Source organism: Lathyrus oleraceus, chromosome 3, assembly GCF_024323335.1.
Source record: "Lathyrus oleraceus cultivar Zhongwan6 chromosome 3, CAAS_Psat_ZW6_1.0, whole genome shotgun sequence".
Lineage (NCBI taxonomy): Eukaryota > Viridiplantae > Streptophyta > Magnoliopsida > Fabales > Fabaceae > Lathyrus > Lathyrus oleraceus.
This window is the reverse complement of record NC_066581.1, coordinates 262,986,839-263,001,598: the sequence shown is the minus strand read 5'-3', so window position 1 is coordinate 263,001,598 and position 14,760 is coordinate 262,986,839. Positions and strand designations below refer to the sequence as shown.

Here is a 14,760-nt window from a genome sequence, read left to right as displayed (position 1 = left end):
GGTGATCATTTAGTGCCTAACCTCTTATGAAGAAGGGACTGTCCCTTTCAAGTACTTGGGAGTTCCCTTAACCTGTAAAAAGCTCTTCAGCCACCATTACATGATTCTTGTTGACATGATTGTTGGTAGAGTGAAACATTGGAGTAACAAGCTGTTGAGTTATGCATGAAGAGTGAAATTGATCAAGAGCATAACCTTTGCCATTGCAAATTACTGGATGCAATGTTTCCCTTTGCCAAAGTTTATGCTGAAGAAAATTGATGTCATTTGCATATCCTTTTTGTGGACAAGTGGGGCTGTGTAATACCCCAAAATTTACCCTTCATTTTTCTTGAAAGCATGGGATTATATTTCACATTTCATTGACATCATACTAGGTCATACTCATTGCATACTGCATTAGTGACATGGAAATCAGGTTTTGATTGATCACTCCTTAATAGAAAGGGCCCACACAAAGCAAGATTGAGAATTGGACTTCATTCTTCTAAGTGTACAAGCCTCAAGGTTCTCAGGGGGGTCCAGGTATCTTATTTTGTCCCTTAGTTCATCAGTGAAGGATTCAGAGCTATCAGAGTGTTCATCTGGATTTAATCAAGAAATTAGGATTTCATTGCTACCTGCAACAGGCAATGTTTGGTTGGAAGTAGAGGAGCTCATCCATGTCATGATTAGAGAGGCATCTTGGCCTAGGAAGACTCACAATTATCTCAGAAAGATCCATTGGCAATCAGTGCAATCAGTTCCCGATCATTTTTGCCCTAAAATTAGGGTTTGGTATAAAATCAGTTTATTTCTGATTCTTTGGGTGAAACTCTTTTCCATGGCCTTCCATATGTCCACAAGGGTCTACATACAAAAAATCAGCTCTTTATTTGAGCCAGAGGTGCTTCAATTGATCAATGGAATCGGGAATCAAACAGTTTGGGAAAAGTCAACTGTAGGGCCAGAAAAGTCAACTCCTGACTTTTTGAGAGTGGAATCTCAAAATCCATGCCTAGGGGAGCCTACATGTGAAATTTGATCAAGGTTGGATCATGGATTCATCATTTAATCAGGAATTGGAAAAGTTACTTAATTTGGAAATGGTTGACTTTCCATTTAGGGCAAGTTTTCATGGTTGTTGCACTCACTTTAAGCCCATTTTCCATCCAGATAAAAGCTCCATTTGAAAATTTCTCCAACATGAAAATTGTTCCTCTTGTTCCAAGCTTTCTATAGATATAAATTTTTCTCCATTTGGATTAAAATTGAGAAAGTTATGCTTAGTCAAAGTGAGACATATTTTTAGGACACTTGGAAAAATTTCTAAGTCTCAAAATCTTCAAAGTTTGTCAAGACTTCTTGGCTAGTCTTCTTGCATTTCAAGGCATCATTTGAAAATGTTTTCTTCACAACAATTGTATCCTGCCATGTCCTCTTTCACATACTTTTGGAATCATCTCATTTGGATCTATGGTTTGAGAGATACATTCACCTAAAGTGGGCATCATGACTTGATTTTCTAGGCAGATTTTAGGCCAAACTGGCCCAATAGTTTTGCAATGGTGAAACCTGAACTTGAGGGCCATTTTTCACCTTGTTCCATTCCTCATTTCAACTTGTGCTCAACATGAAAGATGCTAAGCTCTATGATATCTTGCTACTGTTTGCATTATTTCTCCAATTGGTGACTTGAGCATCAAGTTACATGGCCATAAAGTCATCACTTTGGAATGAATTTCTTGCTTGCCAAGCCATGCTACAACCAGCCAACGTTTTTGGCCATGCATCGTATATCCATTCACTTAAGTTTGGCCCAAAATAACAAACCCTCATGTGTCCACTCTTTCTATACCTCACTTTGCACTTTTATTCTTATGGACATCATTTGTTTCAAAGCCCATGGGAACATTTGTTTCACCCTATTTAAGAGATGCAAACCCTAAACCTAAAGAGAGCATTGGAATTTCGTGGCAAGAGCATCACAAGTCAACAAGTTGAAGCCTTGAAATACCAAGAAGGAAGCACCATTCCACTTCTATTTTCCACTAGGTAATCATCTCTTCCATGGCCATGTGTTGATATATCTATGCTTGCTTACCATGCTCATCATGTTTACCATGTCAATCACATGCTTGTGTTCTTGTTATTAATTTATGCATGCTGAATTTTTTTCCATTATGCCGTGTCCACGTTGACCTCTTGTGGTCAACTTTTCTCCATGATTAAGCCATTATTTTTACTAAAACAAGATACCATGATGATCTACACATTTTCTACTTGAATTTTGGTTTTTATTTCATCCCATTTGGTGCCTTATAGTGGCTGTATTATCGATTGGAAGATTGAGAAAAATCACTGCATGGTTCACGTTTTTGTGCATGGCATTAGGGTTCCAAGTTTTATGGAAGAAGATGATTACGTGTTGCTTTATGGACCATTGGATCTATCATTCATCTTTTAATCCTGGCCATCCATTGTTTTTTTGTCTTGTAGTATTTTAATGAAAGTTGTCCAATTGACATGAGGTTACATGATTTCTTTTAATTAAATGTTATTTCATCTTTGTCACATGCTGACTTATTTAATTATGGACTGGGCCAACACATTTTACTTCCAACACTACCCTTTCCTGGCCCATTAACACTAACACATGTCCACTTTTATTTTCTTTTTTAATTCACATCTATTTTTCTGTTTTGATTTTAATTATTTAAAATATTTTCTTTATTCATAAAAATACCCAAAAATATTTTTCACATTTCTTAATGTCTTATTTAATTTTATTTAATTTTTATTTTCGTATTTGTTTAATATTAATATTTTATTCTAATTATTTATTCCAAATGGTCCATTTTAACACACATTTTCTTCTTGATTTTATTTTCATGACTTAAAATTCTTTTTAGCTTTTGATTTTTGGATAAAGGTTGACCAATGTCCCATGGTCAACCTGACCTTTTCTTGGAATTTTATTTCCCATTTTCAATTTATTTTGGATTTATTTTTGACCTAGTTTGGTTGGTTGACTTTTGTTTTGACCTCTGTTTTATTTTAATTAATTCATACACTAATTTTCATTATTTTTAAAATCTTTTTGGGGGATGATGATGTCCTGGCCCCACCTTACTTATTTTAATTTTTCATAATTTTATTGATTAATTTGCTATTTATTTCATATTTTTTAAGTTGACTTGAATTTTCAGTTGACTTCTTTATGATCGATGTTTGACTTAGGGATTGCTTATGGCAATTGAAGCGATCTTTTGATCCTCCCTTGTTCATCTCATATGCCATGTACTAGAGGCCTTTCATATTGATTTTATTTTGTCCTCACCTCATTTCCTGATTAAATTATTCAGTGAACTCTTGTGTGCATCTTTGCTTCTGTCTGATTCACCTATCATTTGTTACATTTGTTTCTATCATTCATGCTTTATATTGCTTGATTGTTTAACATGTTCATACTCCCATGCATTGTTTAATACTACATTCTTTGACTCTTGGACTTGATCACACACCTGTTTACTTATCTATTGTTTGATAAATGTTGCCTACTTGTATGATGTATGAGGCATATATTCTTATTGTTTACTTGCCATGAACAATCCCCATTCATAACAAATGTACCCCTCTCCCATGAAGTGTGTAATATTTATTCTTTTATTCTTTATTCATCTGTTAATACAAGAATTAAAACGAACATCCGGTAACCATTTTAAAACAAGATCAAAAGCTCGATCCAACGTCGAGTAATCATTTTCAAAACTTAACAGAACCAGCACGTATTCATCCATCCTTTTGTAAGTCAATTGCTTCATGCATCACCATTTCTCTTGTAAGTCGATTTCTTCAGGCATCGCCATCTACCTGTAAGTCGATTGCTTCATGCATCGCCATCTACCCTTATCCGTGACTCCTCTCCTTGCTCCATCCGTCGACTTTTGTTCCGCTTAGGTAGCACCCATTAAGTAGAACCCTTTGTATGATAACATAGGTAGAATTTCCTTATTTCTTTGCATGATAACTTTAGGTAGAGGTTTCCCTCTGTAAATCCTAACACATAGGTTCACATTACATGACAACACTAGGGCAGAGCTTCCCCACTTTTAGACCTTCTGTGCGTCTCCGATCTTGTGGCGTGTCAGTCCGTTCTATTGCAAAGAGGTAACTGCCTAAGACTCGATTCAGCGAGTTGCGACACCTACTGCTAGGACGTGAACACATTGCCCACTTTCCTTTGACACAGCTGGTGTCCTCTTTTGTAAGTCCATGTTCAGATGGCAATCCTTAACCCCTAGTTAGTCGAACTACGACAACTATGATTCTCATGTTCAGATGAGATACGTAGGCACGAGACGCGATGTCTTGACGAGTTTGACTGACGACTAACAACTAATCCTTGCTTGCTTTCGCCCTTGTTGCGATTCTTTTCTCTCGCCCTCGTTGCGATCGAGACCTTCCCTTTCTCTTGCCCTAGTTGCAATCGAGACCCTTTGCTCCCGTAGTTAGCCGAACTACGTTTTACTCTGATTCTCATTCCAGATGAGATACGTAGGCATAAGACGCGATGTCTTACCGAGCACACTTCTCTTTAACCCATAGGTAGCCGAGCTATGAAGACTCTGATTCTCATACTCATATGAGATACGTAGACAGTGGATGCGACATCTTTGCGAGTCATTTTCTTTTAACCTTCCTTTTAGCAGATAGTAAATTAGATAAACATACACCCTTTAGACAAGAATAACAAGAGTGGATCCCGTAGAGTACTACGGATGCGTAAGGGTGCTAATACCTTCCCTTCGCATAATCGACTCCCGAACTCTATATTTGGTTGTGAGACCTTGTCTTTTCCTTCTCTTCAGGTTTTCTTCGATCGTTTCCTTTCCCTCCTTTGGGATAAATAACGAACGGTGGCGACTCTTCTGTTTTCTTTTCTTCGCCGGTTGTTTTTTCGCACCCGTTGCGACAGGCTGACATCAGTAGGAAAAGTCCTATTGCTTAGAAAAATATTTACAGACCTAGAAAGCAAGGAGGCCTCAATATTATTGATTTTGATACTTGGAACAGGATAACCATGTTGAAACTCCTCTAGAATCTTAGTGGCGAATCGGATAGCTTATGGGTCAGATGGGTCCATACCTATTATTTCAAAAACACTAATGTGATGGAAGCTGAGATCAAGACTAATAGTTCTTGGATCATGAAAATGGTTCTGCAATAAAGGGACATTATCCCACAAGTTTAGCAGTCGTGGGATCAGATGATGGGTAGGACCAAATTTCGGATGAAGGCTATGTATGACAAGCTGCGAGAAGATACACAAAGTGTTGCATTAAAGCATTTGATGTATGGTAATGTTGTCCGCCCAAGAGCACTCATGACCATGTGGTTGGCCTGTCATGGCAAATTAGCAACTAAAGATAGGCTTCAAAAGTTTGGCTTGGTGGATAACACCAAATGTTGTTTTTGTGATAATGTGGAAACTATCAATCATTTGTTAATTGGATTCAAATTACACATGTGCCTAAAGTTTTGAATGAAGAAATGCATTGGCTTATGGACTGTGATACAGGTAAAGGATTAAGGGCATCCATTTTCAAAGTGTGGCAAACACCAATTTATAGGAGAAAATTATTGATATGATTGTATATATATGGTGGTATAATGGGAAACTTAGAAAACATATAGTTAGATTGATGATATTTTAGTTATTTCTTTTTGTGGTAGTTTATCTTTTTTTCGGATTGGATTCTAACGATCGCTTTGTACTGATAGTAGTTTGGAGGAATCAAAAGTTTATTTTCTTCCAAAAAAACCATTTTAATAACTAACTGTATTTTTATTGAAATGATCATTGTAAATTGAATTGAATCATAAATGATATTTGATTCAGGCAGATCATGAATCTTGAACATCCATAAACAAAATTCAACATATAAAACAGAAGTGAAAAAATAAATCAAATGGTCAATACATTCTCTTTTCTACTAGTGAGTGATATTCCAATAAAAATATATAGTGCTTCAATAAACACAAACACTCTAATCCAAGAAAAATGAGAGAGCGACAATTTAAAAATATATTCTAAAATTATATATATATATATATATATATATATATATATATATATGAAATTAAAGATAGTGCACTATCAGTGTAAACTAATTTTACACTATCATCCAATAGAATTATAACATTCTGTCATGTCATACCAGTATTTTAAAATTAAACGTGTGACTTGACGGGATACACGTCTGTGATTGATTGACAGTGTAAAAATATTTTATACCGTGAGTGCATATTCTTTTCTCTCATATATATATATATATATATATATATATATATATATATATATATATATATATATATATATATATATATATTGCACTGTCAGGATAAACTAATTTTACACTATCATCCAATAGAATTATAACATTCTGTCATATCATATCAGTATTTTAGTATTTTAAAATTAAACGTGTGATTTGGCGGGATACACATCTGTGATTGGTTGACAGTGTAAAAATATTTTATACTGTGAGTGCATATTCTTTTTTTTCATATATATATATATATATATATATATATATATATATATATAAATTCTGTCAAGACTATTTATTATTAGAATAATGAATAATTATATTCTAAAATAAGAAACGATTTCTAATATTTTTTAATCATTGTCGTATTTAAAAGTTGATTATATCTTATTAAATCATGTTATACAAATTTGTAATGCAACCTGATTTTTATAAATGTTAATAAAATACACAAATAAATGAAACATACTTGAATCTTTTTACTTAATAGTCAAAAGGTCAAAACGGTCATTGCAGAATATATAGGGGGAAACCTTAAAACGGATATATACTGTGATCTGCCACCGGTGTGATTTTAATTACCTGCTTCCTACTCATTCACTTCTTTCCGGCAACGCAACGCACACATTCAATGCATGCAAACGATAATCAATAACTGAGGCAGAACCCTTTAGCCACGGATTGATGACGTGGTAAAACGCCCCCACTCTTTTCTTTCTTCCTAACGAAGCAATCTCATTCTCCCCAAACCCTCGCTATTCTCTCTCACCGTTTCTCGCCATGCCTAAATCCAGTATCGACCCCAAATCCGCCGATAATCGGTCGGTTTATTCTTTCAATTATTTATTTCGCATTATTAGATTCAATTCAATGTTTTGTTTTTCATCTATTCGTTTATTAGATCGAATTCTTATTCGACTCGTTGTTTTAATTTTGTTTTAATTTTGTTTGTTAGGTTGAATTTCAAGGTCAAGGTCGCTGCAATGGGGAGAAAGCGGTCCAAGAAAACTACAATGGATCCACTTAAGCCGAGGAGGCCTCCGAGTGCTTTCTTTGTTTTCATGTATGTTTCATTGCTCAACATTTTTTGAATATTGCTGTGAATGTGAATGTGATTGTGGATTAGTTCTTCATTGTAGCTGTGTTTTTTTTTATATGGTTGCAGGTCTGAATTCAGAGTGAAGTTCTCAAATTCAAACAGAGTCAATGGCGTATCTATGGTGACTTGTTTGATCTAGTTTTACTTTCATCTTTTATGAATTGTTTTTTGAAATTTTTTGAAACGGTTTCGAGATCTTTTAAGTGAGTTGTAGTGAATTTTGATCAGGTTAGTAAAGCTGGTTCTGAGGAATGGAAAGCGATGTCGTATGCGGTGAGTGATTTGATTCTGTTTCACTGGAGAAAATTTTGAAAATGTTAGTTTGGGTTTGATTTTAATATTGTTTTGTGGTTTATGGGTATTTCAGGAGAAGGCTCCTTACTTTGCCAAGGTGGGAAAGATGAGAGAGGAGTATGAGAAGATTAAACGTGCCTATAATGCGAACGCAGAAAAGAAGGAAGAGGACTATGAGGAGATTATACGAGCCTACAATGTTAGATTGGTAATTACTTTAATTTTATCTTTTTATACAAGTCAAGACAAATGATGTTCTTACAAGTTAAAGTCTACCTCAATGATGAGGAGGAAGATGATATATAATTCATCTTGTTGATGGTTGGGTTGGTTCTTTAGATAGGATGATGAGGAAGAAATAGCTTGAGAGAGGAGATAAAGTGATGGAGACAGTCCATATGCATGTGTGTTATTATCTGCTATGTGGACCGTCTAACTATGTTTGGATTGATCGAGCATACTGTCATAACTTGTCCTATTGATCTAACCTCTTTGTTAATCTTTGGTTTATGCTAGTGCTTCACTGCACAATCTCCACCATTTGCAATGTATCTTTCAACCATCTCTTTTGCCCTTGTTGGCCATTAATAACATTTACTTTAAAATCCGAATTTAAATGTCAACACAAACATACATTAGCTATTAATCCTTCGATAACCTCTTTCGCAAGTAAATGCAAAAAAGAAGGTTGAATGATACATGGAAAATGTTTGTGAGAGAGGGTTGAAGGAAACATGTCAAATGTCCGTGTTGTGTTAGAATTTAAATCTAGGATTTATTGTGAGAATTATCAACTAGACATATATGTCTGGGTTGGAGAATCTGAAATGACAAATTGTGTGTTGCATTGGTGTAAGCCAAATATTAATGAAGAGGTGGAAGTGTATGTTATGCTGATTCACTTTGTTGGGATTTAAAGGCTTACATATTTTTGATACATTAGTCATGGTAGAAATGTTTTTTGGTTAAAGGTAAGGTGTGTCAAATCAACCACAAATGAATGACTAAATCAGTGTGATCGTGTAATTTTGAACAAGTTAATTGGTAACTAGGCGACCTTACATGTGCAAGGGTGTGTGTCAGGAAGTAAATGGCTGTATTTAAATTGACATGAAACGTAAAAAGTTTTAAAATGCCGGAAGATAAATTGTCTGACATGGAAATATAAACTGCTGAATATTATAGGAATTTAAAGACACCGGAAGGTGTTAGAACTTGGAATTTTCGCCTTCATTGCCATCCGCCTCTAGTCGCGTAAATTGTGGCATTTTGCTTGCCTTCATTGAAGCCTCCAATACCTTCATTGTGTTGGTTTGAAGGGGTGGATTTAGTCCCAAATTGCTTAGAGATATGGCCGTGTTGTGTTTATAAGTGGGGGCAATTCTCACCTTAAATGCCGGTTTTGTAGGGATGATTTAGGCCCAACCCACACATTCTAAGAGGTGGTATCTCAGAGCCTATCCTTGATCATTTGTTAAGTTTCCCACATCGTCCACTCTTCGGCCTCATCGAGTACCGAGCGTGAGAGTGTGTGTTGGAATTTCCGCCTTCATTGTGGTCCACTCCTAGTCGCCTTACATTTTGCTTGTCTTCATTGCAACCTCTAACACCTTTATTGTGTTGGTTTGAAGGGGTGGATTTAGTCCCATATTGTTTAGAGATATGGCCTGTGTTAGTGTTTATAAGTAGGCACAATCCTCACTTACAAGCTGGTTTTGTAGGGGTGAATTAGACCCGATCCACACATTCTAAGAGAAGGCATAACTAGATCATGGGAGTTTTCGTTAGTTTTCAATTTATGAGTAGGCTTCAGAATGAATGTAAGTGTGAGACATCGATTACATTTTTTGAACTAGTATTTGTGTAGAAAGGAAATTGGATGACTACCCATTATTCACTATGTTGTGGCAATTATTCACTATGTTGCTGTATATCATTGTTAAAGCGCTAATGGTTGACTAACACTCTTCTCGAATTCGCTTACATCTGCTTGTGGATCCTTGTAGGTTACATCTACTTGATGTCAACTATTTTCCCTTTGAATCTTACCCGTGATTACTCTGTTGTATTTGGCTATCACTTGTTCAGTTGTCGTCATTACTTGATTTTTTTCTTTAATTTATACAACAAGCTATTATGAACTACTGTCGATTGAGTGTCTTACGTTTCAATGAAAGGACCAAATTTGTTTCCGACGCGTCGATTGTAAGGTGCAAATATAGTGATTGTTGCTTGGTAGTCATCCATCTTGTCAACAGCCACTTCAATTCAACTCTCGCCTCCTTTAAACCATGTGCTTAAATAATGTCGGTCATTGCCTACCTTTTGGGAAATTTAGACTTTCCGGATCATTTTTTGCATTTAAATATTTCATAGTTGAAGTCCAAATTTCCTCATTCTCAAATCTCTCCTGCCTCTTCTATTATTATACTTCTTCGAGCATTTCTTTGTCTTCACAACCTTTCAATTGCTTCTAAGAAATTTGCTTCGAATACAGTTGGATCCTTGTCACCCATGGCTCTCTACGATGATGCTATGCTGACATGTGAAGATTTTATGGTGAAGTCGGGTAATTAATCATATCCCTTCTGCTTCTCTTTCTACAAAATTTGCCTTCTTAGGGCCTCATTTCCCCTCAAAGGCGTTCCTTCTAAATATGAATCCAACTTCCCTTGTGCTCAAGGTGAACTTCTTGCTTCTCTTTCCACTTATCACACAACCATTTTCAACATAAAGGCTTGTATTGTGAGAATGCCTCAATCCAATTTTATTTGTCGGTATGTTGAATGGCTTGATTGCGTTCAAGCTGTTCATGGAAAGAAACAGACATTTTTTGTTTCACTAAACTTTCTCGTAATCATGTGCAGGTGGGAATATTGTTGGTCGTAACCTATGTAGCACCAACACCTCTGAAAAAAGGTGTGTCCGTGTCGGACACCAAAACCGACACCTTTGATTATGTTTAAATTATTTAAATTTCAAATTATTACCGGTGTCACCATGTCAGTGTCGGTCTCGTGTTCGGGGTGTTCGTGCTTCATAGGTCGTAAGAGTTTTTTAATTTTGAAATCATACTATAACAAATTCCATCATTGATGTGTCGATCTTCATTGGTCTTCTTTCTGATTGCGTCGTCATCAATCCTTTCATTAAGAGGCTCACGTGGATATTTATAATAATACTTCTTTTTCCACATTCATTGTTGTTCACTACCAAAAATATGGTGTTGTCAACGACCGAGAACATGTTGCCTTTTTTCTTCTTTGGTTGTCGGGCCATAATTTTTGCAATAAATTTGTGGCCGTCACTGAAGCTCTTATTTCCATGGCCACACTTTTTCCTAATGGCAAAAAGTTGGCCTTGAGTCAGTACATTCTTGTTGACTTCTTTTATACCATGTATGACTTGGTTGACAGTATAATAAGAAAAGACTTGCAACAATGTTGGTGGTCCAACTGGGCTCCTCCAACTTTAGTTCAATGTCGATGTTTCTAGATTTGTTGGCCTCTTGTTATTCCTTTCATTTAACTCACTTTCTTCTCAACATTATTACATAACCTCTATGTTATCTGCAGCCTGGTGACTATGGTACTGTTTTTAGTCCTGCATCAACGACCAATAAGATAAAACTAATGGCCGACACTTCCACCCAAGGTCGGTCCTTAAAGGTATAACTTTCTTTCCCCCCCAATATAACTACTTGAATTCCATAACGGGGGCTAACTGTGAATTTGTTTTTTTCTTCTAGATGTTGGAAATGTCTTCCTTCCCCTCAACTTCCTCCGCTGACGAGTCTTCGTCGTCGGCCGAAATCCAAGGGGTTCAGTCAAAGCCTTCCGGTTCACATGCGACTCCGACTCAATCTTTTGACTCATGCCAGGTAATTTTTTTACTTGTTTTCCTTATAAGTTTTAAAAGATTTAATGTGAATTTGTGCTGACAACATTTCTTTTGTTCATAGCCCATTGCCATGATTTTACCTGAAAACTATGCCAGCGATGATGACAACTATGCCAGTGATGATGAAGACGTTCAAACAGTTATTGGTGAGGTAATGTGTTGCGTTATCTTCTTTTCTTATCATGACTTACCGACATCTCTAACAGTTTGTTTATGTCCATCAGAAAGTTCCGTCAGGTTTTGACACTGTGAGGGCAGACCCACAACCAAACAATTTTCAATCTGAAGATGTAGTCATGAAGGAAGATACAGTCTTTTCCAAAGAAACAGCCACCTTGAAACATGTTTTCCACGAAGTCGACCCTCATCAAGATCCAACGGATGACCTACTTCACCAGGCTGAGAAAGACTGTAACAGCGACACTGATGACGCTGACCCTGCAAATGACTTGCTTTCTTTGCTGACCAACCCAAGTCGAGTAGTTTCTATGGCATCTGGTATGTTCTCCCCTGTTGCTGAGCATGATTCTAGTGACTCCAAGGCCATGGAACTTTTCAAAGAACTGAAGGGATTGATGTCAAAGCCTTTGGATGTCGCTTCTGTTGACATCTCTGCATGCAACCAAATGAGGAGGCTAGTTGAAGAACTCAGCCCTCTCAAGCAACTACTACCTCTCTCAAGCCAAATTACTCTTGAGCAGATCAACAACTTTCTTTCCCTTCACGCCTCCAAGAATGCTCTCTTAAGATTTATCCTTCCTGTTTACGAGCAAGCGGTGAAGACCAAAGAAGACTTGGTGAAGAAGCTCCTTTCTCTCAGAGAAGAAAAAGACAAGATTGCAGCTGATAGAAAGCAGCAAGAGGCAGTTAAGGTCAAGGCTGAAGAGAAAGTTGAGATACTCAAGAAGCAATTAGCCTTGGCTGAGGTGGAACTAGCTGAAGCTTACACTGGTATCAGTGACTCCATGGAGTTGGAGAAGAAGCGTGTCCACAACATTAATGCCCTTCGCACTGAGGTGAATCAGACGGCAACAACTCTAAAGAATCTTCGGTCCGACTATGAGACAGCAATGTCGACTAAGAAAGACCTTGAGGACTTGTTGTCAGAGATTAACCAATCTAGTTCCCCCTGGTGTACTTGAAAGGTGTATTTATTTTCCATTTTGTATAGTCCACGATTGGATAGGTTTTATACAATGTTCATTTGAGTTTTCCTTGATTGGTGCTTTAATTACTGCTGGCGTTTATTGGGGGCTTGGCTCATACCTCAAAGTAGTTAAAACTGACCAAAATTAGTACTTCATAAGTTCTTCTCATACCCAATCAATAAATAGGACCAATCTCAAATCATTTTTTCTCACTTCAAACTGGGTTTTTCATGGCTTTCTTCTCCTTTCTAGTGCTTTATTCTTTATTTCGTTCTTCCAAGCTTTTTATTTTCTTCACGGGTCCTTAAATTAGTTTTCTAACAAATAATATTGGAGATTGCTTAATGTGCTTTAAGCATTGCTTTTCCACTCTAAAGAAAAACCAAAACAATCCATCAAATTCAAAAATATATCTTTGGACGTACCTCATTCATACACAATTCTTTCGTTTTTGAGTTACGTCTCAATTTTATAATTAAATTTAATATGGAAATACATATGAGTACCGTACGGAGATGTATTTTCGGATTCTAATGAACCAGTAATAGAAATGAAACAGTTGTAGAAAAAGAGATAAATTAACATCGATAGTTGTTATGACATACATAAAAAACAAAACATTACATAGATAATTGTTAACATAAATTGAACAATACATTTAATCATCAAGTAGAAAGTTTCAACATCTTCAAAATATCTTTGGTGGATCTTGCAATTTTTGCATTCATCTCGATCGAACGCTTTGTTTTGAAACGGTAAAATTTACTCTATATAACCCTTAAATCTCCATATGTCTTCAGTTCAAACTAGTTGAACTGAATGTTTCCTTTGTGGTCAATCGAGGGTGAACAGTACTCGAGTTTGAAAAAATTTCGATTGTTTGAGTATTCTAGGAGATACTCCAATATGGATTTCAGATCCACAAGAGAGATGTACTCGGTAGATAAATGTGACATGCCAATATATGTTCATTCTGGTGTAATGTTATTTTGTTAAAAATATGAGAAGAGAGACACATATTTATACAATTTTTTTTGCTAACGTGGACCTTAGAAATTCAATCATGTCCTAGGAAAAGTTTAGGAGATGTACTTCCGAATAGACCTACCATACTTCGTTGTGTGAAATTTGTGAAAATATGATGCATCCAAAAATACATTTTCGAATAAACTCATGTTCGTATTTTTTTAAAATATTTGGTGCGAATCCGAAAATGCATTTAGGGATGCACCCGACACTGTTCACTCATAATCAATTTCAGAAACAAAGTTTGTTTTACGATAGAAAATGGAGAAATATTTTGGAAACTGAAATAGAGATCGAAATTTATTAAAATGTATATATTTAACATCATTAATATTAATACAATATTGCATACAAAATATGTCTAACCAAATAAATACATTGTTGAGTAAAAACTAAAATGAATCGAAACATGTCACCGTCTAAATATATATGTTTTCTTAACTGTGTACCCACACTTTGAGCTATCAGAACCTACATTCTCAACTCGTTTGGTTCTGTGAAAAATAAAATTCAATCTTGCTCGAGATATGTTGTCGATCAATTGTGAATATTGATTGTTGTCTTTGAATTTGTGTTCCAACAATGTGATGTGTTAGATAATTAATAGATAAAATTCTTTTAATCTTGTACCTGCATTTACAATTTTTCAAAAGAACCATTAAGAAGATATACTTCAACCTAACCATCACTTGCAGGTCTGAGCACATACCCTGGGAAGATAAATATAATTGCTCCAATCTTTAACTATGATCTTTCCACATTGAATTCTGCTTCTAACGTCATATTAGAAGGGAATTGGGTATATCAAAGCTAATAGATTTAAATGGACTTTAATCCCATCCCAATTACCGACTTCTTTACTAAGTCTCTAGTTAACCCCTTCGTCAAGTGGTCAGCTAAGTTTTGTTGCGACCGAACAAACTCTATAGATATCACCCCATTCATGATTAATTCTCTAATCATACTATGTCTGACACCCAAA

The 14,760-nt window shown here is 35.9% G+C and overlaps 1 protein-coding gene across 1 annotated transcript; it reads left to right on the top strand.

The window, feature by feature from the left end:
- Positions 1–6,863: 6,863 nt before the first annotated feature.
- Positions 6,864–12,838, top strand: LOC127126822 (uncharacterized). Its single transcript, XM_051055824.1, has 9 exons — positions 6,864–7,132; positions 7,267–7,374; positions 7,477–7,531; positions 7,639–7,683; positions 7,778–7,912; positions 11,280–11,372; positions 11,453–11,584; positions 11,666–11,755; positions 11,829–12,838. The coding sequence occupies exons 1-9, from the start codon at positions 7,092–7,094 to the stop codon at positions 12,744–12,746; spliced, it is 1,617 nt and encodes a 538-aa protein (XP_050911781.1). The 5' UTR covers positions 6,864–7,091; the 3' UTR covers positions 12,747–12,838.
- Positions 12,839–14,760: the final 1,922 nt, after the last annotated feature.

Coding starts and splice junctions, on each gene's coding strand:
- LOC127126822 (XM_051055824.1), top strand. CDS start 7,092: ATGCCTAAATCCAGTATCGACCCCAAATCCGCCGATAATCG. Junction 7,532..7,638: donor GAGTCAATGGCGTATCTATG/GTGACTTGTTTG, acceptor AATTTTGATCAG/GTTAGTAAAGCTGGTTCTGA. Junction 11,373..11,452: donor CCCAAGGTCGGTCCTTAAAG/GTATAACTTTCT, acceptor TTTTTCTTCTAG/ATGTTGGAAATGTCTTCCTT.